General features: G+C 57.1%; 1 protein-coding gene across 7 annotated transcripts in view; it reads left to right on the top strand.

Annotated features, from left to right (window-relative positions):
- Positions 1-20817, top strand: part of FOXP4 (forkhead box P4) — a 37675-nt gene extending 16858 nt beyond the window's left edge. For 2 of the 7 annotated variants that reach the window (XM_058039714.1, XM_058039712.1), the window contains 13 exons: positions 833-919; positions 6765-6912; positions 7815-8019; positions 8266-8370; positions 10989-11076; positions 13105-13194; positions 14221-14389; positions 14481-14557; positions 14685-14786; positions 19270-19391; positions 19502-19568; positions 19907-20073; positions 20673-20817. In XM_058039714.1, coding sequence (XP_057895697.1) covers positions 833-919; positions 6765-6912; positions 7815-8019; positions 8266-8370; positions 10989-11076; positions 13105-13194; positions 14221-14389; positions 14481-14557; positions 14685-14786; positions 19270-19391; positions 19502-19568; positions 19907-20073; positions 20673-20817 — 1572 coding nt within the window. Of the gene's footprint in view, positions 1-832; positions 920-6761; positions 6913-7814; positions 8020-8265; positions 8371-10988; positions 11077-13104; positions 13218-14187; positions 14390-14480; positions 14558-14684; positions 14787-19269; positions 19392-19501; positions 19569-19906; positions 20074-20672 lie in introns of all 7 variants that reach the window. The other 5 variants (XM_058039713.1, XM_058039710.1, XM_058039711.1 and 2 more) reach the window with 4 other exon arrangements.
- The last annotated feature ends 4565 nt before the right edge of the window (positions 20818-25382 follow it).

Raw genomic sequence — 25382 nt, 5'->3', positions numbered from 1 at the left:
ACAGCCGCCGGCTGCTGCCAGCCCTGGGGCTGATAAAGGCATCCCGGCATCCCCAGGGACATTCCTGAGCCCCTGAAGGGGCTGGGGGGGTCTCACTGACCTCCCCGTGCCTTCCTCCCCCTCCCTGCACGCAGCAAATCCATCACCCACGGTTTATTCAGGGGCCAGGGTGGCAGCTGGTGGCGATGCTGGCAGGTGCCAGCGCTGCCTGTGGGCACTGGGACCCTCTCTGGAGGCTCCCTGGGGATCCAGGGGGGGTTAAACAGCTCTGCTTTGATTTGTGGGGCTGTTTTGGCTGCCCCCAGCTCTCACAGGCCAGGGGTGGTGGATGCTCCTGGTCCTCCCCAGCTGGGACTCTCACAGCACTTGTCAGGGGGGTTTTGGGGTCCCATCACACCAAAACTGAGGTTTCCCCACCCTGAAGCACTCTGTGATGTGCCAGAGCACCCCAGCCTGCTTTTCTGTCGAGGTTGGCATTAAAATAAACATGAGGGTGGGCATTGGGAGGGGGTTCAGGGGCCATGGGCATCCAGACCCCTTGGCAATGCGTGCCCAGAGTTCCTCTGCTGCTTTCCCTCCTGCCCTGCACTGGGTGACACAGGGAGCCCTGGTGACAGTGCCAGGAGCTGGAGTGGCTCTGGCAAAGTCTTGGCACTGGGGTGGTGAGGTGGGCACGGGGTGGTGAGGTGGCACAGGACGGTGAGGTGGGCACAGGGTGGTGAGGTGGGCACGGGGTGGTGAGGTGGGCACAGGGTGGTGAGGTGGGCACAGGGTGGTGAGGTGGGCACAGGGTGGTTCCCCTGCTGATCCCGTTGCTCTCTGCCCTCCCCAGCTGCAGGAATACTACAAGAAGCAGCAGGAGCAGCTTCACCTGCAGCTGCTGACCCAGCAGCAAGCCGGAAAGCAGCAACCCAAAGAGGTGAGCTCACCTGGAGGGCAGCAGCACACAGCAGGGTGTGGGACAGCCCCCAGGGTGCCCATGGCACTGGGACATGGGACATGCTGCTCTGGTGTCTCCCAGTCCAGTCACTGGCAGTTGTTGTTCTTCCTCTTTTTCCTCCTCCTCTTCCTCCTGTCTGTGATCTGGTGTGGGTGTGGGGAGTGTGGGGCAGCACTGGAGAGGCGCTGGACCCTCCCTGGTGACAGGGACAGGTGCCATCCCCCCAGCACAGAGCGAGGGCTCCCCAAATCCCCCCGTGGTGGCATCAGAGCCTGCCCTGCCCTGCCCTGCCCTGCCAGGCTCAGCTTGGGCAGCCCAGTCCTGGCACAGCGGTGCCCTGGTGAGTGGGCAGGGCTGGGCAGGTGGCAACAGAGCTGGGCTATGCCCACCAGGAAGGAAAAGGGTGGCTCTCCAAAGCCCAGGGAATGTGGCAAACAGCAGGGATCCCAGGAAAGGGCTTTTCCAGCAGGAGACTCTGAGATGGGCAGGGCACTAGCCCCCCAGAATCACACTGGCAGTGCCTGCTGGAGACTCATTTTGTGCCCCTGTGGTTGCAGCAATCTTGCAGAACCCCCTTTACACAGCAGGTTGTGCCCCAAGGGCACAGTGATGCTCCCCAAGGGGTTGTGGCTCTGTTTTGGGGTCACACAGAGGCTGGGCCAGCAGACAGGTCTGCTCTCTTCCTTTCCCTTGGGTGCTTTTGCCCTTCTCTCTTGCCAAAATGCTTCACATGGAGATTTTTGCTGTGGAGAATTCTGCAATTTCACATGGAGAATTCTGCAATTTTGCAGAATTCACGTCTGGCGTTGCTGCCCCTCCCCTGAGTGTCCTTCCATGGGCTCCAAGTGACAAGGGACCTGTTCCTGAGCCACTCCCTCCACGTCCCTGCAACTCTGGGGCTCTTTGTGGCCATCACTCCTCCCAAAATCCAGCACCCTGGTGCACACCCAGCACTTGAAACTCAATTTTTTGGCAAGGAGGGAAGATTTTAAGCCCAGGCTGTGTGTTGGGGTGGCACAACTGGCAAAGCCACGCTGGCATCAGGGCACCAGGGTGGCTGCAGTGGCTCAGGGTCACCTGCTCCAGGCTCTCACCGTGGGCTGTGGGTGAATTTCCAGGTCAGGGTTATCAGGACCATCTCCAGGAGCTGCTGGTGCTCGGGGAAATGGGGGAGGTGTAAATGTGAGCTTCCTCAAGGACTTTCCTGCTGGCCCTGGTGATGTTCTCTTGCAGCACCGAGCAGGGATATAATTAAGCTCTAACAAAGCGCTTGCTTAGCGGGCTCTGCTTTAAAAAGCTCGTGTTAACTTTTAATTAAATGGTACAGAGGAGATGGGAAATTTATCCAACAAGAAAGGGTGTAGCAGGGGAGGGAAGGGGTGTTGGATGCTGCTGGAGGGGTGTGTGTCCAGCTCTCCTGCTGGGAAAAGCACTGAGGGGATCTCAGCAAGGGGATGTCAGTGTTTCCCTTCCTCAAAATCCTTGCATGAGCTTTGGTTTCACCCCAAAAATTTGCGTGGGTGGTGTTCCTAAAGTTTGATGTTTGCCTGCTGGAAATGGTGATGCTGTGGCTTCCCTGACACTCAGGGAAGAGCTGGAGTGCCTGGGATGCCTCCACAGAGCCGCCCTTGGATCTTTCCTGGAAACCCATGGCTGGATTTAATTCCGGTCCTGCTGCAGGATTTGTAAACCAAACACCTTCTGCTTCCCCTCTGCCTGATTCCAAGGGCTCCTCTCCGTTAGTCAGCAGCTCAGAGTGGGATCTGCAGGTGGGGAGGACACCAGGAAGGAGCTGGGAGCAGGGGCAGCATCTCTGGGAGGAACAGCTCTGATATCCCCAGGAGCAGGGGCAGAATCTCCAGGGGGAGCAGCTCTGTTCTCCCCAGGAGCAGGGGCAGCATCTCGGGAGGAACAGCTCTGATTCTGTGGGAGGAACAGCTCTGATATCCCTGGGAGCAGGGGCAGAATCTCCAGGGAGAGCAGCTCTGTTCTCCCCAGGAGCAGAATTTCCAGGAGGAACAGCTGTGTTCTCCCCAGGAGCAGGGGCAGAATTTCCAGGAGGAGCAGCTCTGATGTCCCAGGGAGCAGGGACAGAATCTCTGAGGGGAGCAGCTCTGGTCTCACCACGATCAGGGGCAGAATCTTTGGGAGGAGCAGCTCTATTCTCCCCAGGAGCAGGGGCAGAATCTTCAGGGAGAGCAGCTCTGATATCCCCAGGAGCAGGGGCAGAATTTCCAGGAGGAACAACTCTGATGTTCCTGGGAACAGGGGCAGCATGTCCAGGGGGAGCAGCTCTGCTGTTCCTGGGAGCAGGGGCAGAATCTCTGAGGGGAGCAGCTCTGGTCTCACCACGATCAGGGCAGAATCTTTGGGAGGAACAGCTCTGATATCCCAGGGAGCAGGGGTAGAATCTCCAAGAGGAGCAGCTCTGATATTCCCTGGGGAGTGCCCCAGAGAAGAAAAGGACAGACAAGAGGATGGAAACGGGTGGGAAGAGCCTGTCAGCAGCACCCTGTCCCTAAGGATGCTCCGTGTCCATGGGTGCTGTGCCACACTGGGGCCATGAGGAAGGGCCAGAGCAGCTGATCCATGAATCCATGCATCCCACCAGGATGGGGCTGAGCTCTGGCACATCCCAGCCCTTCCTACAGCATTTTCTTGTACTGAGGTGTGAGGGCCACCCCCCATGCTCCAGCAGCATCCTGGAGTGTGGGATAAACAAGGAGCTGTGCTCGTGTCTCCCATCCTACTCCTCCCAGGATGCTTGGAGGAGCCACGGGGTGCAGAGACCCCCCAAATCCCCTGGGAAGGTCCCAGTGTGTCCCCAGAGCTGCCGAGGGCAGGGGTTGTCCCTGTGCTGAGGCAGGCAGGGCGGGGAGGGGGAGCTGCTGCCTCCTAACCCCGGTGTCAGCTTAATGAAGTGCTGCTGTCAGTCCCGCGTGTCACGGCGCAAACTCCTCCTGATGTGCTCATAAATCAAAGTGACGGCGCCTCCTGCCCCGCTGGCTGCACCCGCTCAGCTGCGGCTAATGCACGGGGATGCTGCAGACCCCCACCCCACGCCGGGAGTGGGCTGGGAATGGGCTGGAAATGAGCTGGGAATGAGCTGGGAGAGCCAGGCCTTGGATTTGAATGGGCTGGGAATGAGCTGGGGGAGCCAAGCCTCAGAGATGCTGCAGACCCCCAGCCCTAAGCCGGGAATGGGCTGGGAATGAGCTGGGAATGGGCTGGGAATGAGCTGGGGGAGCCAAGCCCAGGATTTGGCCCCAGCTCCTCTAGGAGTGTTTTTTCCAATGGGAAATGAGAGTTATGAGGATCAGCAGAGTGTGAGGTTTTGGGAGTGCTGGCGCTGTCACCCAGGCTCTCCCCAGCCTGGTTTCTCCAGGGAAGGCTTGGCTTGGAGTCCATGTGCTGGTGGATGGCTCTGCATCCCTTCACCCATCACTCAGGGCTTTGGGGGTCTGTGGTGTTCCCTAGGGGTGGCAGATTGGCTTCCCCTTGGATCAGCCCTTGCTTTGGCTGGGATTTGTGTTCCTGGGGCTGCTCCTCCTGTTCCTGGTCTGTGGAAGCTGGAGGGACGTGGATTTGAGGCACGTGAAGGTTCAACCTTCACATCACCAGGCTCAACAGCGTCCCTGCCAGAGCCAGGAGTGGCCCAGGGGTCTGAATCCAGCCAGGCCAGGTCAGAGAAGCCTGGCTGGGCTGTGGGATGCAGGCAGCGTGCCCAGGGATCCTCCTGACCTCATCCCCTCGCAGCAGCTCAGCCTGGAAGTGACGTGGATGAGGCTGTGCTGGAGCAGAGCTCGGGCTTGCCCCGGGGCCCTCGGGGAGGGCGGTGGTGCAGCCGGGAAGAGGAGGAGAATCCTGTCCCGTCCCATCCCATCCCTTTCCATGCCAGCTGCTGTTCCTAAGCAAGACAAGCACAGTGTGTCCATCCCACACTGTGGCAGAGCTCCCCCCTCGCCAGGAGGGGACACCCTGGGGGGACAGAGAAGCTGTTAAAGCTCTCAGGCTGCAGCCTGGCCCTGCCCTTCTCCCTCCATCCTGCTGATCCCATGGCCTGCAGCCCTCGTGGCTCAGCAGTCGGGGATTTCTCTTCGCTGAGCAGGAATTGCTTTGATTTGTGCCTTGATCTTTAAGCCTCAGAGGTGCAGGGCTGAGACAGAGCCAGGGAGGATCCAGGTGTGACTCTGGGGAGGCAATTCCACCGTGGCCAAGAGGTGGAGAGGACAGGGAGAGCCCACACATCTCCCTGAGGCTGAGAAACTGGAATTAAACTCAGCCTGTGCCCTAGACAGGACTGGTGGTGGTGCCTGGTGTTGCAGAGAGGGGTTTGGCTCAGCCTTGGATTCACAAATCCCAGGCTGAGCACCAACAACATCCACAGGGGATCCACCTGCATGCAGTGAGACCCTGGGTGTGACCCCAAACTCACTCAGGGACTGGGATGGCCCCAAATTCAGTCAGGGACTGGGATGGCGCCAAATTCAGGGACTGGGATGGTCCCAAACTCACTCAGGGACTGGGATGGCCCCAAACTCACTCAGGGACTGGGATGGCCCCAAATTCAGTCAGGGACTGGGATGGCCCCAAACTCACTCAGGGACTGGGATGGCCCCAAATTCAGGGACTGGGATGGCCCCAGATTCAGTCAGGGACTGGGATGGCCCCAAATTCAGGGACTGGGATAGCCCCAAACTCACTCAGGGACTGGGATGGCCACAAACTCACTCAGGGACTGGGATGGCGCCAAATTCAGGGACTGGGTTGGCCCCAAACTCACTCAGGGATTGCCACAGAGAGTCTGGCTGCTGCTCCCTGCTGATGCAGCCTCAGGGATCACCAGTTCCCTGGAATTCCCAGTGCCGGGGGGGCCCGAATCCCCTGGTGCTCACAAAACAAGGCCAATCCTGCCTGCAGAGCTCTCTGTGCTGCTCAGTCAGAGCACGAACATGGCAATGCTGCTTTGGGGGGTGCAGAGCGCAGCGAGGGGGGGGACATGCCCCAGCCTGGCTCCCCGCCGGCACCGTCTGCCCAAGCAGGGGGGTTTGGGGGGGTTCACGGGGTCACGGAGCCGCCTGCCCCACTAATGAGGCCGGGCAGCCCCGGGGCAGCTCCCCTCTCCCGGCCAGCTCGGATTAGCAGCTGCCTGTCCCCAGCCCTAATTGAATTCTCTCCCCTTCACTTAATTCTCATGGATTTCTCGGCGCCTCCCCAGGGACCCATCCTGCCTAACTAGTTTAGGGCCAGCGCTGCTGGTCAGAGCCTGGCCAGCTCTGGGGGGTGACGGAGGGTCACCTCCTTAGGGGGTGGCTGTGGCTGGGGTGGGGACACCAGTACTGCCACTGGGCAGCCCCTTCCCTGCACCAGTTGCAGCCCCTCACCGAGAAAGGGCTCACAACAGTCATTTTTGACAAACAGGGCTAAATTTCTGCCTTACAGGAGGGTTCTGTGCCCGTTGCCTGCTGTGATCCCCCCTTTTTTTCTTTTTTTACACCAACCCCACAGCTGAGCCTCCCCCTTGGGGACCCCCCCAGCCGAGCTTTGTGCGTTCCTCCGAGCAAACCCCCAGCTCCTCTCTCTCCCTTTCCTTCCAGCGCTTTATTTTTCCCTTCCCCTTTTCCCTTTCCTTCCCCTCCTCTTCCGATAGATCAAAGCCTCTGAGCCGAGCAGGCCCCGCAGCAGGATGGAGGCACGGCCGGGCTCGGCGTCCCCAGCGCTGCCACCCCTCGCTGCCAGCGCCCCTCACCGCCACCTCCAACGCCCTCCTGCCCTGCCAGGCCGCCAATAAAGCTGGGATTTGTCCCTCCTTTTGTCTCAGCAGCCGTTGGGGAACAAGCAGCTGGCCTTCCAGCAGCAGCTCCTGCAGATGCAGCAGCTCCAGCAGCAGCACCTGTTAAACCTGCAGCGCCAGGGCCTGGTGAGCCTCCCGCCGGGGCAGGGCACGGTGCCCCTGCAGAGCCTGCCCCAAGGTAAGGATCACAGCCTGGGGGGGTCCCTGGCGTGCAGCTTGCCCAGATCTGCCTGAGGGGGGCTGGGGAGGGGCGCTGCTGTTGGGTTTTGTGGTGCCCCCAAAGTTTGGGGGGTGGTGGTGTCAGTAGCTGGAGACGTGCGGGGTTGGGGTGTGGGTTCCAGAGGGGTGCAGGGTTGGGGCACGTCTTCTCTAGCAGAGGAATGTCAAGATTTGGGGTGCCTTTTCCTCTGGCAGGGAAGCGTCAGGATTTGGGACAGGATTTGGGTATCTCTTCCTCTGGCAGAAGGGTGCTGGGATTTGGGGTAGCTCTCTTGAGGAGTGTCAGGATTTGGGGCACCTCTTCCTCTAGCAGAGGAGTGTCAGGATTTGGGGTATCTCTTCCTCTGGCAGAAGGGTGCCAGGATTTGGGGTACCTCTTCCTCTGGCAGGGAAGTGTCAGGATTTGGGGTACCCTGGCAAGGGGGTGCCAGGATTTGGGACACCTTTTCCTCTGGCAGAGGATTGTCAGGATTTGGGGTACCTCTCTTCCTCTGGCAGAGGAGTGTCAGGATTTGGGACAGGATTTGGGACACCTCTCTTCCTCTGACAGGAGAGTGTCAGGATTTGGGACACCTCTCTTCCTCTGACAGGAGAGTGTCAGGATTTGGGACACTTCTTCCTCTGGCAGAGGGGTGCCAGGATTTGGGAAATCAGGCTCTTCTCCCTTCTGAGAACAGCTCTGTGAGTGCTGCAGGTGCCTTGATCTGTGTTTCCCAATGGGGCCCTGCAGCCTCTGCTTGCTGTGCCCAGCTCCAGGTGATGCTCTCCCAGTGCTGGGTGAGATTTGGGGAGTCAGGGAGCAGGAAAGAAGCCCTGGGTGCTGTCTCTTGTCCCTGCTGACATTGCTCTCCTGTGCCTCAGCTGTTTGTCCCTCAGACCTCCAGCAGCTCTGGAAGGAGGTCACGGCCACCCAGCCCGTGGAGGACAGCATTAAGCAGGAAGGTCTTGACCTCACCACCAACACCTCCAACTCTACCTCGTTTTCGGCCGCCAAGGTCTCGCCTCCCATTTCCCACCACCCTCTGCCCAATGGACAGAGCACCATGCACACGCCCAGAAGGGACAGGTAGAGCCGGGTCGGGCCCTGGCACTTTGTGGTTTTATTCCTGGGCAGGTGGAAGGGGCTGGGATCCATCACCCACAGGGCTGGGAGGGATGGGGCGTTCTGCCCACCCCATAAAAGAGGCCTGGCACTGTTTTGCTGCACCCACAGAGGACAGGCAGCTGTCACTGTGGGGTGTCCCATGGGTGCCCTGGGAATGCTGGAGCATCCCAGCTGCCCCACCTGAAGGCCCCTTTCCCTCTTGTGCAGCTCTTCCCACGAAGAGACCCCCGGCTCCCACCCGCTCTACGGCCACGGAGAGTGCAAGTGGCCTGGCTGCGAAACCCTCTGTGAGGACTTGGGGCAGTTTGTCAAGTAAGTGTCACCTCTTTGGGGCAAGTTTTTCTGTCCCAGCTGGGATAAAATGCACCTGGTGGAGGGGAAGATCTTGGGAATTGATCCAGGCATCCCAAAGTGTGTACCCTGAGCTGGGTGACCTCATGGAGAAGGAGAAAAGAGGAGAACAGGCATCCCAAAGAGGATGATTCTGTCCCTGCATTCCATCAGGGACAGAATTGATGGAGGGGAAGATCTTGGGAGTTGATCCATGCATCCCAGAGTGTGTACCCTGAGCTGAGTGACCTCATGGAGAAGGAGAAAACAGGAGACCAGGCATCCTAAAATGTGCACCCTGAACTAGGTGACCACATGGAGGAGGAGAAAACAGGAGAACAGGCATCCCAAAGAGGATGATTCTGTCCCTGAATTTCTCCATTCCATGGAGGGGAAGATCTTGGGAATTGATCCAGGCGTCCCAAAGTGTGTGCCCTGAGCTGAGTGACCTCATGGAGAAGGAGAAAACCCAGCAGGAATTGCTGCTGGTGTTGTCCCATCCTTGGAAATATCCAAGTCTGGGCTGGCTGGGAGTGGAAGGTGACCCTGCACGGGGCAAAGGTGCAATGGGATGAGCTTTATGAGCACTTCCAAGCCAAGCCATGGGATGAGTGAATGATGTGGAGGAGGCCAGAGCCCGGCAGCAGGCGAGGGGGGCTGGCAGCCCTGCTGGGGACACGGGGGGGAGGCAGCAGATGGCAGATGGCACCGCTGACACCGCTTGTGGGCTCCGGCGCTGACTGATTAACTCTGCTGTCTGAGAGCCCTCTGCTAGCGTCAGGGTCAAACAAATTGTTTTCACGCTTCGTCAGAGGTTTACTTAATTAGTTCATTTGCAATTAGATCTCTTTGTAGCCGGGATTTTTAGCAAAGACATCAGAAGGAGCTGACGGGGCTCCTTCCCCCGCCTCCCCGGCTGTCTGCTGGCCGAGCACCGCGCTCTGCAGCAGGCAGGATTTGGGGCTTTCCACACTCACCCTCTGTCCTCTGCCACCCTCTGAGGGCTGCCTCTGGGTGGGAACATCCCTTGGACTGTGCCAAGCCTTGCCCAGGAGGATGAGGAGGTGTGAAGGCAGCCGGGGGATGAGTGAAGGATGATTCAGCCTCCTGTGTGCTCCTTCCTCTGAGTCATGGGGTGAAGCCAGATAAGGCATCTCCTCCTGCCTGGCAGGGCATGTTCCAGTGGCACGGGCCAGATGAGCAAGCTCCGGGCTGGGAGGTGGAGCTGGAGCTGGCAGGGAATGCCCAGAGCTGGGTCAGGGGGCTGGCAGAGCTGTGCTGTGCCAGGCAGGGTCCCCTCCTTGCCAACATGGGCACGAGGGAAGGGGTTCTGTCCCTCTTTGCCACCATGGGCACCAGGGCAGCCCCCCAGCAGCACTGGGGAAGGGGTTCTGTCCCCTCCGTGCCAACATGGGCATGTGTTGAGGTGTGGGACAGATAGACAGAAAATTTGCAGCTCCCAAAAGCCAAGCCCAACTGGAGCTGGAGCCTGCCTTGAGTTTGGACATCTCCTGGGCATCCCCTGGGCATCCCCTCCATGGGCAGCTGTGCTGGGCTGGAGGGGCAGCGTGACCTTGCAGCTGTGCTGGGTTGGGGTCAGTGGGAATTGGCTCCATTCCCAGCTGGCTTTGTTCCCCTGCAGAAGGCAGCTGTGCCCTGGCAGTGCCAGGCAGGCAGAGGGGCAGGGCTGGGGCTCTGGGGGCTTTGCTCAGGGATGGGTTTGGCAGCAGGGCCCGGCTCCCTGACGTGTCTGTGCACGCTGGGGCTGGGAGGCTCCCGCAGGCAGCAGGGTGAGACTCCTCTGTGCTCCAGAGCCAGCCTGGGAGGCTGAGGCGCCTTCTCTGGGGTGTCTCAGCTTTAATCCTGGGGAACATCTGGCACACGGCCCCTGGGACCCCCCAGCATCACCTCTTGGGGTGTTCCCAGGGTGGCATTTCCCCAGAATCCCTCTCCAAACCATCCTGCTCCTCTAGTGAGGCTCCCTGGCAAGGACAGGACCCGGCCTTGTGACATCCCCAGGGCTGGCTGTGTCCCTGGGCTGCTGCTTTGGTGGGTTTGGGGGTGAGGTGATGCCAGGCTGTCCCTGGCTCTGTCACTCTGTCACCAGGAGCCTTCCTCTCCCTGAGGAGGAGGAGGGAGGGCAGTGAGGACCAAAGGTGCTGGTGCTTCCTTCAACAAAGCACCTCATGAACACGAGGCAGGAAGGGGAGCGGCCTGGAAATGGCACCGTGTGCCCTCAGGGCTTTCCTCAGAGCGTGGAAGGCACCCTGCCATGGGAACCTGCTCCTCAGGTCCTGCTGGCACCTCCTGCCTGCTCCAGGAACCTCCACGGGGCTTCCCCTGTGCCAGAGGCTGCTCCTGAGCCCCCTGGGGCTGCCTGGGCTGGGGCTGAGCGTCCTCCAGCCCGGGTTTGTTTGGGCTGCTGCCACAGCCTGCTTTGCTCAGTCACCTCCGCGCCTCAGTTTCCCTGGTGCTCGCCCCGCTTTGGAGCATCCCTGAGCAATCTGCAGGTCAGGGCTGCTCCCAGGTGTGGCCCCAGCAGAGGGGGCCGAGCTTTGGGCATGCCCAGGCCTAAGCAAACCTCCGTGTTCTCCTCACAGACACCTCAACACAGAACATGCACTTGATGACCGGAGCACGGCCCAGTGTCGAGTCCAGATGCAAGTGGTACAGCAGCTGGAGATACAGGTGGGTGTCCCCATGGAAACAGGGACAAAAGGCCACCTCTCTGTCACCCTGTGCTCCCCTCAGGAGAGGGTGACAGGGCTGGGGACTGTAACTTGTTTTAAACACCCTTCCCAAAGAGGAATTCTGCATCCAGGTGAAATTCAAGCCCTCAAACTCGTTCCCCTCTCATCCCAAAGTGTCCCAGGTGAAATTCAAGCCCTCAAACTCATTCCCCTCTCATCCCAAAGTGTCCCAGGTGAAATTCAAGCCTTCAAACTCATTCCCCTCTCATCCCAAAGTGTCCCAGGTGAAATTCAAGCCTTCAAACTCATTCCCCTCTCATCCCAAAGTGTCCCAGGTGAATTTCACACCCTCAAACTCGTTCCCCTCATCCCAAAGTGTCCCTGTGGGTAAAAGGAGATGCCACACATGTGGAAAATGGGAGGGTTTGTCCCCATGTGGGCTGTGCCACCTCTTTGTCACCCTGTGCTCCCCTCAGGAGAGGGTGACAGGGTTGGGGACTGTAACCACCCAAGTGGGGACTTGTTTTAAACTCCCTTCCCAAACACTTTCCCTGCATCCAGGTGGAAATCAAGCCCTCAAACTCATTCCTGTCTCATCCCAAAGTGTCCTGTGGGTAAAGGGAGATGCCACAGATGTGGAAAATGGGAGGTTTTGTCCCCTCATGGGCTGTGCCACCTCCCTGGGAGCCACGGGGCTGCATGAAAACCAGGCCACTTATTTTTTGTGGTCTTTGGAGCCCAACTTTGGGCTGCTATTTTTGGCCAGGCAGTTCTTTAAATAGTGCCTTTGCCAGCCTCTCTGAGCCCCCAGCATGCTCTGAAATAATTCTGTTAATGGAGAAGGGAGGGGAGGGAAAAAGGGGGAGGAAATGGGGAGGTTGGAAAATGGGATGGGGCAGGGGGGGCACCCCCATGGTGGGACAATGCTTGGGGTGGCAGGGGCTCAGCGTGGTGTGTGTGACACCACAGGGGTCACATCACGACAAGATCTGCAGCACCCTTGGGATCCCCCCGCCCAGAATTAGGGTCCTTACAGGGTCTGTGGGATGGGGGGACACAGCCAGACCCGGGTGGCTCTGGAGGCTGTGTCCCCTCAGACCATCCCTGCCGTCCATCCCGCTCCCCACGCCTCGCCAAAGCTTGAAAGCAATTACTGGGGCTTAAAGAGGGGAGGGAAAGGAAAAGGGGAGGAGGGAAAAAATAATAATAATATAAAAAAAAAAGAAGCTGAAGGGCGAGAGCAGAGCCGTGTGTGTGCAGAGAGGAACCTGCCACGGAGCCACCAATTAGAAAGTTTGGAGCTCGGAGCTCCCGCTGTGCCGGCTGCATCACGAGGGGAGAGCTGTCAGCTCTAATGAGCGCCGCGGCACAGAAAGCACCGAGCTGCTCCAAACTTGCTGCAAACTCCTGCTTTTAACCCCTTCCTCGCCCAGCTCTGCCAGGGGGCTTGGCTGGAGCGTGGGGACTCCCCCTGAGCTTGAGGGGTCCCCGTGGAAAGGGAAGGTGACGGGAGGGGAGTGGGGTGTCAGATCCCATCGGCTGCGCCGGGTTCAAAATCTCTCCTGGTGCCACAGTGAATATTTCAGCCTCTGCTCAGTGCAGGGAGTAAACAGGCAGGGAGAGCAATTACAGCGATGTGGGAAGGCTGGGGGATGGATGGACCGATGGACAGGGAGCTGCTGGGGAGGCAGAGGGGACAGGACAGCGACAGCAAGCACAGGGACAAGAGCACCCAGGGCTGCTGTGGGTGGCCCTGCTGGTGGGTGGCAGCTTGGGGGCTCTGGGAATGGCTCTGTGGATCTTTCCCCCAGTGCACACACGGAGCTGGAGTGGCCCCTGTGCCCTCCATGGTGGCTGCAGCAGCCCCCACAGGCCACAGCCCCACTGGGGCTCTCGGGAGGTGGCACCTGGGGGACACCCTGGGGGTTGCTGCATGTCCAGATCGGGTCTGGGGGCTCATGGCAGCTCCTCCATGGTGACTTTGGCACTGTGTGACCGTCCCTGTCCTGCTTCCTGCCTCCCCCAGCTGGCCAAGGAGAGCGAGCGTCTCCAAGCAATGATGGCCCATCTCCACATGAGACCTTCAGAGCCAAAGCCTTTCAGCCAGCCTGTAAGCGTGAGTCCCCTCCTGCCCTCTTTGTCCCCTCCCCGATGGCTGCTGTCCCCTCCTTGCCCTGTGCACGCTCACCTGGGTGGGCTCTGGGGGGTGGATGTGCCCTGGCCACCCTCTGGGAGATGCAGCTGCTCCACCAGCTCTGGCATGGAGTGGGTGCATCCTCATCCCATGGGTTCATCCCTGTCCCACGGGTTCATCCCCTTCCCATTAACTCATCCCCATCCCATGGGTTCATCCCCATCCCATGGGTTAATTCCCATCCCATGAATTCATCCACATTGCATAAATTCATCCCCATCCCATGGGTTAATTCCCATCCCAGGGAGTCACCCCCATTCCACCGGTTTATCCCATCCCACTCTTGCACCCCCATCCCACAAATTCACCCCCATCCCATGAGTCAATTCCCATCCTAACAAATTCACCCCCATCCCAAAAATTCATCCCCATCCCATGGGTTAGTTCCCATCCCACAGACTCATCCCCATCCCATGAGTTAATTCCCATCCCATGGGTCCATCCCCATCTCATGGGGTCCATCCCCATCCCACGAATTCACCCCAATCCCACAGATTCATCCCAGTCCCATGGGTTAATTCCCATCCCATGAATTCACCACCATCCCATGGGTGCATCCCCATCCCAGGGTTAATCCCCAATCTCATGGGTGCATCCCCATGCCATGGGTTAATCCCCAATCTCATGGGTTCATTCCCATCCCATGAATTCACCCCCAATCTCATGGGTGCATCCCCATCCCATGGGTTAATCCCCAATCTCATGGGTTCATTCCCATCCCATGGCTTAATCGCCAATCTCATGGGTCCATCCCCATCCCCTGGGTCCATCCCCACCCCCTGGCTGCATCCCACCCTTCCCAAGCCCACCAAGCCCCCCCTGCCATCCCCTCCCCACCTCCTCTGGCACCGCCGCCGCCGCTCCCGATGCTCTCCCAGCCTTCCCAACCCCTTCCCTCCCTGCCTGTCCGTGCAGCTGAACCTGGTCTCCAGCGCCAGCCTCTCCAAGAGCACTTCTGACACGTTTCCTGACGGTTTACCTCATCCCCCCACCTCGGCCACGGCGCCCATCACCCCCCTGCGGCAGGGCCCCTCTGTCATCAGCTCTTCCACTTTACACAACGTGGGGCCCATCCGCAGGAGGAACTCGGACAAGTTCTGCACCCCAATCTCTTCAGGTGAGCTCTGGGCTGGGGCTCAGCGCCCTCCTGAGGGGCTCAGAGTGTTCCTTCACTGCAGCCCTCCCCTCTGTTTGTTGTGTCTTTGCAGAGCTTGCACAGAACCACGAGTTTTACAAAAACGCCGACGTCCGGCCGCCCTTCACGTACGCCTCGCTCATCCGGCAGGTGAGAGCCCCAGGGACCAGCTCTGCACCCCAAAACCCTCCCTCATCCCCCTCCCCACCTGCTGAACCCCTTGGGATGGGTGTCCAACCCCACAAGTGACAGCCTTGTCCCCTCTCTGGCTGCCCAGGCCATCCTGGAGACCCCCGACAGGCAGCTAACGTTGAATGAAATCTATAACTGGTTCACGCGGATGTTCGCCTACTTCCGGAGGAACACGGCCACCTGGAAGGTGAGAGCAGCTCTGCCTGGCACCCTGGGCTCTCCCTGACCCAGCTTGGGCTCACCCCATTAACCCCAGGCTCACCCCATTAACCCCAGGCTCACCCCATTAACCCCAGGCTCACCCCATTTCCCCCAGGCTCACCCCAACCCTCTCTGGGCTCAGCCCATCTCAGCCCAGGCTCACTCCATCCTATCCTGGGCTCACCCCAGCCCACCCTGGGCTCACCCCATCCCACCCCGGGCTCACCCCATCCCACCCTGGGCTCACCCCATCCCACCCTGGGCTCACCCCAGCCCACCCTGGGCTCACCCCATTAACCCCAGGCTCACCCCAGCCCAGCTCAGGCTCACTCCATCCTATCCTGGCTCACCCAATCCCACCTTGGGCTCACCCCAGCTCACCTAGACCTCACCTCAACCCACCCTGGGCTCATTTCGACCCACCCCAGGCTCTCCTCACCCCATCCTGGGCTCACCCCATTAACCCCAGGCTCACCCCATTTCCCCCAGGCTCACCCCAACCCATTCTGAGCTCACCCCAGCCCAGCTCAGGCTCACTCCATCCTATCCTGGCTCACCAAACCCACCCAAACCTCACCTCAACCCACCCTGGACTCACCTCATCCCACCCCAGGCTCACCCCATTCTCCCCTAAGCCTCACCCCATTCCCCTCATGCCTCACCCCGTCCCACCCAGGCCTGGCTGCTGCAGGAGATTCTCCTGTGCCAAAGGACCACTTCATTGCCCAGCCCTAAAATGCTGTAAGAAATTATTTTAGGACCAAATCCCACTTTTTTTTGCCCCCCAAAACGCCTCGCTGGGCTGTGGGGATGCATCATCCCTGCAGTGGGATACAGCAAAAGGCTGTGTGTTGAAATCCAGGGATTTTCTGTGGAGAGCAAGGGCAGAGGCAGGAGAGGAGGAGAGACTGGAAATAGCAAATGAGGTTAATGATAACCTGGGGGCAGGTGACACTGCTGGTTTGGGGAGTGAATTCTCCCCAAAATTGGAGTGAATTTTGGGGTGAATTCACTGCTGGAGTGAATTTTGGAGCAGCACACGAGTGCTGGGGCTGCTCCCTCTTTGTTTTTTGTAGAAATTAAAGCTGAGAAAAGCCATCTGAGAGGAGCAGGGGGGTGTGGAAGGAGCAGTTCTGTGATTCTGTGATTCACTTCTTGCCTCAACCAAGAGGGGAGATTTATTTATTTATTGTTTCCTGCTGCCCATATTTACTGAGAGGCAGCTTCAGCTCCCTCCTGCTCAGGGCAGCAAGGAGTGAAGTGGCAGAGGGAAACCTGCTAGTTCAAATAAAAATAATTAAAATCAGCAAGGTGCAAGTGAGATGGAGCTTTTGGAGAGGCTTGGGGAGGAGGAATCCATTCTCCAGGAGCTCAGGGCCCCCGTGTGTCGCTGCTGCAGAGCCAGGCTTTGCTTCCATGGGAAGCTTTTGGGTGGAAATCAGGCATTTGGGCAAAGCCCTGGAATGGGGACAGGGTGGCAGCAATGGGGCAGAGCCCTCTGTGGCATCACTGTCCCCAGAGCCTCAGTTTCCCCCTCTGCAATGAGATGAAATTGCCTTTTTTCTGTCATTTTGTTGCTGAAAGGAATAAATATTTTGGGTTTTTTTTGCATTTTCCACATAACCCGTGTTAACAAGGGCAGAGGTAGAGAAGGGCATCCCTCACTTTTCTGCTTCTCTTTTTTTTTATTCTTTATTTTTTTCCTGTTCTACCCCCAAAAAGGGATTAAAAAGAGCTTGGGGGAAGGAAGGACAATTCCCTTCACAACTTGCAGTGCCCAAGGCCAGGCTTCTTCTGGAAAGGGATACACAGGAAAAAATAACATATTTCCTCTTCTTGAAAACCACTTTTCTGGGGTTTTTCCCTCCTTTCCTGCAGCTCCCCCCTGGGATGGGACAGGAGTGCTGGAACCAAGGTGGGGAAGCCACGGGGAGACCCCAGCAGGGCCCAGGGAGTGGGTGGAGGGTGCAGAGCAAACATCATTAGAGGAGAGAGATGAGAAGCAAACAGAGCAGCTGGGCTGGCTCTGAGCAAACACTGCCTGGAAACACAAAACCACCTCAGGCTGAGGCAGGGGACACGTCCCCTCTGTCCCCAAAGCAGGGGCTGGCCTGGGACCTCCTCTGTGACCGGGGAGCAGCACAGGGATGGGGCAAGCCAGGCACCAGGGATGCAGCATCACATTTTATTTTATTTTATTTTATTTTATTTTATTTTATTTTATTTTATTTTATTTTATTTTATTTTATTTTATTTTATTTTATTTTATTTTATTTTATTTTATTTTTTATTCTATTTTTTTTAATTTTTTTTTTAAATTTTATATTTTTTATTTTATTTTTTATTTTATATTTTATTTTATATTTTATTTTATTTACTTTATTTTACTTTATTTCATTTTTTATTTTATTTTAGTTATTTTATTTTATTTTAGTTATTTTATTTTATTTTAGTTATTTTATTGTATTTCATTTATTTAATTTATTTTCTATTTTATTTTACTTTATTTTACTGTATTAATTTTCTTTAATTTATTATTTTATTTTATTTTATTTCATTTTATTTCATTTCATTTCATTTTATTTTATATTTTATTTTATTTTATCCCCCCCCGAGCCTTCCCAGGCCCATCCTCACCGTGCCTCAGAGCAGGGGATGTCACCAGGGCAAAAAGGGGACACAGGACAGGGGGGGTTCTGGCTTTGCCACACTCCTGGCTGCAGTTTGCTGGAGTTTGGCAAATCCAGGGATTTGTTTGGACAAAAGGAAGGAGGGAGTGTGGGCAGGACCCAGCCTGGCAGGGAGGGACATCCTGTGTGTGCTCCCAGGGACAGTGACAGTGACAGTGACAGTGGACAGTGACAGTGACAGTGACAGGACAGTCCTGGGGTGAGGACAGAGTGGGGGATGAGGGCTTGTCCTGCACCCTGAGGTCCCTCTTGCAATTCCAGGGATGCCCCTCTGGGTGATGGCAGTGCAGAGTTTGGGGCCGAGGGGTGCCAGAGCCCTGTGCCAGGGCATGGCTCAGATGGAGCATGTCCCTCTGGTGACAGTGACACAAGGCTGGGACACAGGGCCAGGCTTCAGCCACACCAAGTGTCCCCCGAGGAGCTGAATCAGGGGTGACCCAGGGGGTTCCCCCAAAATCCCATCAGGCAGCCCTGGCTGGGCCTGGAGCTCCCTCCCCAGGGACCCTGGGAGATGCTCACAAAGTGTCCCCAAAGGGTCAGGGGAGCCTGTCCTGCCGCTTGTCACCGTGTCACCCTGGCACCACGGATGGAGGGATGGATCCATGGATCCATGGATGGATAGATGGATGGAGGATGATGGATTGGTGGACAATGGATGGATGGATCCATGGATGGATAGATGGATGGAGGATGATGGATTGGTGGACAATGGATGGATGGATCCATGGATGGATAGATGGATGGAGGATGATGGATTGGTGGACAATGGATGGATGGATCTGTGGATGGATCCATGGATGGATCCATGAAGGGATGGACGGACACATGGATGACAAGGGACGATCCCAGCTTTGTTTTCTCCTCAAATTCCAATCCAAAGGGGCGATGCTGGTGCCCTTGCTGAGTTCTGGGCACTCTGGCACTCCAAGGCACGGAGGGGGCTCAGTCCTTGTGTCTCCTTTTGCCTTGTTGTGCTGGCCAGGCTCCTTTGTTTATACAGCCCCCGTTCGACCTTTTAAATTGCTGTTAATGTTTTAGCGTAACGAATTAGTCTCTCATCACGAATCAGGACTCGAAATAAAAAAAAAAAAGGAGAGAAAAAAAAAACCCTCCGAGGCCAACTTCCTGAAATTGGGGTCATTCTCATTTGCAAGGCAGAGAATCTGAGAACCTTAATGCAAGGAAATTTATTCAAAGGCAGAGCCCCGGCGTGATTAGGCCCTTTGTAATTATAGCTCGGAGAGATTCCACTCCAGCCTCCTGCCTCCCTCATGGATTAGCAAGTGAGTCGGAAAAATACACAGGATTTAATTAGAGGCAAATTAAAATTGGTAATGAAATAGGGGCAGTAGCAAATGGCAGGGAGTTGGAAGGGGAAAAGGGAGCTGGTATCTCTCGGGGCTGCGCTGTCTGCCTACGTGTGTGTCTCTTTATTTTACATTTAGAAATGTAAAGATGGTCGATGTAAAGAAGAAAGGGAGGGAAAGGACCAAAACGACAGGGGAGGGGTTGGGGTGGGGGGGAAAGAAAAAGGGAAGGAAAGAGGAGCTGGCTTTGCTGAGCATCGCCAGAGCTGCAGTGGAGCTGCTGTCCCTTGTCCCACCCTGTCCCCACCTTCCTCAGCATCCTCCAAGCCGGGTCGTGACCACTCGGTGCCAGTGGGGTCAGGGAGCACCCAGCGGGGTTTTGGGGGGGCAGGACACCCCCAGGAGGTGTGGGGCCGGGCAGGGGGGAGGCTGGCAAGGCTGCGGCACCGAGGCCGTGCCCGTGTGCCCGCAGAACGCCGTGCGCCACAACCTGAGCCTGCACAAGTGCTTCGTGCGCGTGGAGAACGTCAAGGGCGCCGTGTGGACCGTGGACGAGCACGAGTACCAAAAGAGAAGGCCACCAAAGATGACAGGGTGGGTGCTCCTTCCCCCGTGGGACACAGCCCCAGAGCTGCCGCCAGCCCCTTGCCCAGGCTGGGAATGCTCAGCCCTGCATCCCTCTGTTTTCTCTCTGTTTCCTGCAGGAGTCCCACCTTAGTCAAAAATATGATTTCAGGACTCGGTTATGGAGCACTTAATGCAAGTTACCAGGTAAGGACCCAGCCCTGGCCCTGGCAGGGACACGGGGACACTCTCAACCCTCCACAGTCCTGTTCTCCACTGGGGCTTTGCATCTCATCAGGAAATGAGGGTCAAGGGATTGGGTTCAAGTTGAAAGAGGGAAATTTAGGTTTGATATATGGAAGAGATCATTCCCTGTGAGGGTGGGCAGGCCCTGGCACCGACTCCATCCCTGGGAGTCTGCACGGCCAGGCTGGAACAACCTGGGACAGTGGAAGGTGTCCCTGCCCACAACAGGGGGTGGGATGAGGTGTGATTTAAGGCCCTTCCAACCCAAATCCCACATCCCTCCATGCTCCCTGTCGCAGGCTGCACTGGCAGAGAGCAGCTTCCCCCTGCTCAACAGCCCCACCATGATCAACACCAGCTCGGCCAGTGCCATGCTGCACGTGGGCCACGACGACGTCAGCAGCACCGTGGAGCAGGTCAACAGCAACGGCAGCAACAGCCCCCGCCTGTCCCCGCAGCAGTACAGGTCAGCCTGGCCCTGCCCGGGCACGGGGGTGCCCAGGGAGGCTGGCACGTGGGGCACGGGCAGCCCCCGGCACCAGGGTGAGGGGGTTTGGGCTCCTGTCCCCAAGGCAAGGGTGTTCTGGACCAGAAAACTCAGGGAGTTTTGGGTTATGAGATCGAGTCCCTGAGGGTGAAGGTTCCCTCTTCCCAAAGCCACCAGGAGCTGCTTGTGGGCGGCTCTCAGGGCAAAGGGGGTTTTGGCTTCTGCTCACAGGGTGAGGGAGGTTCTGGACCAAAAACTTTGGGGAGTTTGGAGTGGTAGGACACAATCCCTGAGGCTGAAGGCTCCCCACAGGCACCAGGAGCTGCTGGTGGGCTCTCATCCCCAGGTGAAGGGGTTCTGGAACGAAAACCTTGGGGAGTTTTGGGTTATGAGATCAGCTCCCTGAGGTTGAAGGCTCCCCTTCCCCAAAACCACCAGGGGCTGCTTGTGGGCACCTCTCAGAGCAAATGGGATTTTGGCTCCCTCTCCAAGGGTGAGGGGGCTCTGGACCAGAAAATTTGGGGAGTTCTGGGTGGTGGCACCCACTCCCCGAGGCTGAAGGCTCCCCCTCCCCACAGCCACCCCGTGCACGTGAAGGAGGAGCCAGCTGAGGCCGAGGAGGACAGCAGACCCGTGTCACTGATGGCCACCACCAACCAGAACGTGACGATCGCCGACGACAGGGACCTGGAGGAGGAGCTGCCGGTGGAGGACTTGTCCTAAGGACTCCTTCCTCCTCCCCCAGCCCGGGGCAGACCCTTCCCACCCTCCTGGACGGAGACCACGCCACGCTCCCACCTCCCCAAGGTGACCTTGGCGCTCTCCTGGTTCTTTCGAGGCACTTCCACAAAGCAAAAGGGTTTTCCTTGGGACGATGACAATGACAATGGCACCGACCTGTTGCTGCTGGCGTGTCCCTCACGCTGCCACTGCCTGGGGACGGACTGGCCCCACCACGACATGGAAGCAAAACCCCAAGAGCTGGACTTTTCCTGCCCTCCTCCCTTGGTTAGTGACTGGTGGACGAGGATGGTGGGTTGGTTGTTCCTGTCCAAAGCGGTCCCTCCTTCCTTCCTTCCTGCAGGGAAGGCACCTCTGTCCCCTGAGCCCTGGGGAGCCATGGCAGGGCCCTGCTGTCACCTCTGTGTCCCCCAGTGGGCTTTGCACTACGGAGGGATCGTGGACCCTGCCCACGTGCTGCCTCCACCCAGCTTTGGGGGAAGAAACAGCAGAAACGGGGCTGAGTCCTGTGCAGGGTGTGGGGGTTGGCACGGAGCTGGGATGGACACCAAGCAGCACTGGGGACCGTGTCCCCTTGTCACCTCTGCGGGGCAAGCAGAGCAGCCTCCAGGCTTGGCCACCCTCCCTGAGCCCCAGCTGGAGAGGGGCTGCTGGCCACAGCAGTGCTGACCACCCCAATAGTGCTGACCAGCAGTGCTGACCATTCCCATCACTGCTGACCATTCCCATCACTGCTGACCATCCCCAGCAGCACTGACCATCCCCAGGAGCACTGACCATCAGTGCTGACCATTCCCATCACTGCTGACCATCCCCAGGAGCACTGACCATCACTGCTGACCATCAGTGCTGACCATCTCCAGCAGTACTGACCATGCCCAGGAGCACTGACCATCAGTGCTGACCATGCCCAGGAGCACTGACCATCAGTGCTGACCACTCCAGCAGTGCTGACCATCAGTGCTGACCATCCCCAGCAGGGCTGGCCATCCCCAGGAGCACTGACCAATAGTGCTGACCATTCCCATCACTGCTGACCATTCCCATCAGTGCTGACCATCCCCAGCAGCACTGACCATCCCCAGCAGCACTGACCATCCCCAGGAGCACTGACCATCAGTGCTGACCATCAGTGCTGACCATCCCCAGCAGCACTGACCATCAGTGCTGACCATTCCCATCACTGCTGACCATCCCCAGCAGTACTGACCATCCCCAGCAGCACTGACCATCAGTGCTGACCATCAGTGCTGACCATCCCCAGCAGCACTGACCATCAGTGCTGACCATCCCCAGCAGCACTGACCAATAGTGCTGACCATTCCCATCACTGCTGACCATCCCCAGGAGCACTGACCATCCCCACTGACCATCAGTGCTGACCATCCCCAGCAGTGCTGGCAGCAGGGTCACAGCTCCCTTTGTCCTGCTGGCCATCAGCCACAGTGCTGCCACCTCCCAGCCAGCAGGGATGGCCACTGCTCCCACGTCACTCCAGGCACTCCCAGTGCCCCCCATCGCACCCCCAAAGCTGGGCCAGGGCAGCAAAGGGGCACCATCCCCACAGCTGAGCACCTGCAGGGGACCTGGGGGTCATCAAAGCTGGCCCTGGAGGATCCCTGTGGTGGCCAAGTCCTGCTGCTGCTGCTGGTGGGGTGTGGGGGGAGGAAATTCTGCTTTTCATCTTTTCTTTTCCTCATCCTTTTGTTTGCGTCCAGATGGGAAGATACCAAAAGATTTCTTAGAGACAGAAGGTCCGTAGTTCAGGTGAACAGATGGTATTCATGCCAAAAAAAAAAAACCCAACAAAAAACACGGAAAAATATTAATAATAACGAGAACAACACAACCAAACACCCCTCTTCTCCCTGCTCTTTCTTTCTGGGGTGGTGATGTGGGCACCCAGTGCCAGGGAGGCAGTGTGGCATTTCCAGTGTCCCGTGGTGGCTTTGGGGAGCATCACCTTCCCTCAGGAGCATCCCCTTCCTTGGAATCCTCTCCTTCCCCTGGAATCCTCCCCTTCCCTGGCACAGCCGGGCTGGCTCTGGCTGTCCTGGCACCCAGCAGGATCTGCTGTGATGGATCTGGAGCTGCTCTGGGTTTTTTTGGCCATCTCTGGGCCCTCCAAAGTGACCCCGAGGTCTCCTCCGTCCCTCTCTGTCCCGTTTTCCTGGGATGTGACATTCCCGGGGGTTGTGTCACCGTTGGCATCACAGGAGCTGTGTTTGGGGCTGCAAGTGCCACACCCGGAGCCGTGGGTCGGGGCAAGGTGTCGCCTGTCCCCGTGTGCCACCTCTGTCACCCCCTGTGCTGGTTTGAAGAGGAAGTGAGGTTTTTTGGGGATGCTGTGGTCAAACAGCACCCAAATGCTGTGAGCAGAGCATCCCAAAAAATCCTCACTTGGTTTTCAAACCAGGGCACCCCCCCCGAGGGGCTCCTGGGGCTGTGGGGTGAGCCTGGACTACCCTCATCCTTTTCCTTTTCCCCTCATCCTTTTCCTTTTCCCCTTTTCCTTTTCCCCTCATCCTTTTCCTTTTCCCCTCATCCTTTTTCTTTTCCCCTTTTCCTTTTCCCCTCATCCTTTTCCTTTTCCCCTCATCCTTTCCCCCTCATCCTTTTCTTTTTATCCTTTTCCTTTTCCCCTCATCCTTTTCCTTTTCCCCTCGTCCTTTCCCCCTCATCCTTTTCCTTTCATCCTTTTCCTTTCCCCCTCATCCTTTTCCTTTTCCCCTCATCCTTTTCCCCTCATCCTTTTCCTTTTCCCTTCATCCTTTTCCTTTCCCCTCATCCTTTTCCTTTTCCCCTTTTCCTTTTCCCCTCATCCTTTTCCTTTCCCCTTCATCCTTTTCCCCTCATCCTTTTCCTTTCATCCTTTTCCTTTTCCCCTCATCCTTTTCCTTTTCCCCTCATCCTTTTCCCTTGATCCTTTTCCTTTCCACCTCATCCTTTTCCTTTCCCCCTCATCCTTTTCCTTTCCTCTTCATCCTTTCCCCCTCATCCTTTTCCCCTTCATCCCTTTCCTTTCATCCTCTTCCTTGCCCGGCGCATCCTCCATGCCCAGCCGGCTGCAGGGACTGGGGTGTCCCTGTGTCCCCCCCTGTGTCCCCCTCTGTGTCCCGCTCGCTGGGGCGGTGCCCGGGGGTCTCTCCCGTGCCCGGATCCCCGCATTTCCATATTGCCCCCGACACCCCTCTAGGTGTCACCCGTGCCCGCGGCTGCCGTGCGAGCGCCGCCACTGCGCTTCCTTCATTCCTTCCTTCATTCCTTCCCGGAGTGTTCCCGGCTCATTCCCGGAGTGTTCCTGGCTCATTCCCGGCTCATTCCAGGCTCATTCCCGGAGCATCCCCGGCTCCGGGACAGGCTTTCCTTCCCGAGCATCCTCGGACCGTTCCCGACTCATCCCCGGCTCATTCCCGGCTCACTCCCGGTTCATTCCCGGCTCATTCCCAGCCCATTCCCGGTTCATTCCCGGTTCATTCCCGGTTAATTCCCAGCCCATTCCCGGTGCATTCCCCGTGCCCGGCCCCTTCCCGGGCTCTGCCGGGCACCAGAGCCCCTTTTGCTGTGCCCATCCCACTCCATCCCACCCCATCCCACTCCTGCCCAAGGAGCTGCGAGGCGCCGTGGATTTTCCCCATCTACTTTACTTTTTCCTCTTTTGTTCTTTTTTATTTAGTTTTTTTCCCCTTTTTTTCTCTCCATTTTCTCCTTTTTTCTTCATTTTTCTTTATTCCCCTTATTTTCCTCTTTTCTTTTTGCCCTCACCTTTTTTTATTCCTGTTTTCCCCTCTTTGCTTTTTCCATTTCCTTTCCTCTTTTTCCTCTTTTTCCTCTTTTTTCTCATTTTTCTTCTTTTTTTCTTCTTCTCCCTATTTCCCCCCTTTTCCCTCTATTTTTCTTCCTACTTTCCCCTCTTTCCTTTCCTTTTTTCCCCCTTTTTTCCATTTTTCCCCTTTTTTCTTCATTTTTTTCCCCTTTTTCCCCCCACTCTTTAATTTAAATCATTGTTGGTTCACGTTTACAGCTGCCATGGGGGTTTTTCTCGCCTTTTGCTGCTTTATTCCCGGGAAGGAGCAGGAACATTCCAGACTTTGGGATGCTGGGCCACCCCTCACCACCCTCCACAGGGAACCTCTGTCCCCATCCAGGCTTTTGGGATTTTGGGGATTTTTATCCCTCTTTGCCAGCTCTTCAGCTGATTTTTGGGGGGTTCTGTAGCTGCTCCCCTTTTTTCCCATTTCTCACCCTTTTCCTTTACCTTCCCTTTTTTTTTCCAGCCTCCTCGGGGTGTGATTTTTTTTTTTTTTTTTTTAATTTTTCCAGAGGTACAAACACCCCCAAAATGCCTCCCAAGGCCTGCAGATCCCCATGGATTCAGCCCAAGAGCACTCCCTATATATTAAATATATAAAAATAAATCTATCCATAGAAAAGAGGATTTTTTTTCCCCTTAAAACACAATGCACAGATTTGGAAAAGCCCAGTGGCTCCAGGTGATGCCTTTTCCCCCCCGCCCTGGGAATTCCACGATTCCAAAGGGAAACGTG

Source organism: Melospiza georgiana, chromosome 23 (genome assembly GCF_028018845.1).
Source record: "Melospiza georgiana isolate bMelGeo1 chromosome 23, bMelGeo1.pri, whole genome shotgun sequence".
In the NCBI taxonomy this organism is placed as follows: domain Eukaryota; kingdom Metazoa; phylum Chordata; class Aves; order Passeriformes; family Passerellidae; genus Melospiza; species Melospiza georgiana.
This window is presented reverse-complemented; position numbering and strand designations above follow the sequence as displayed.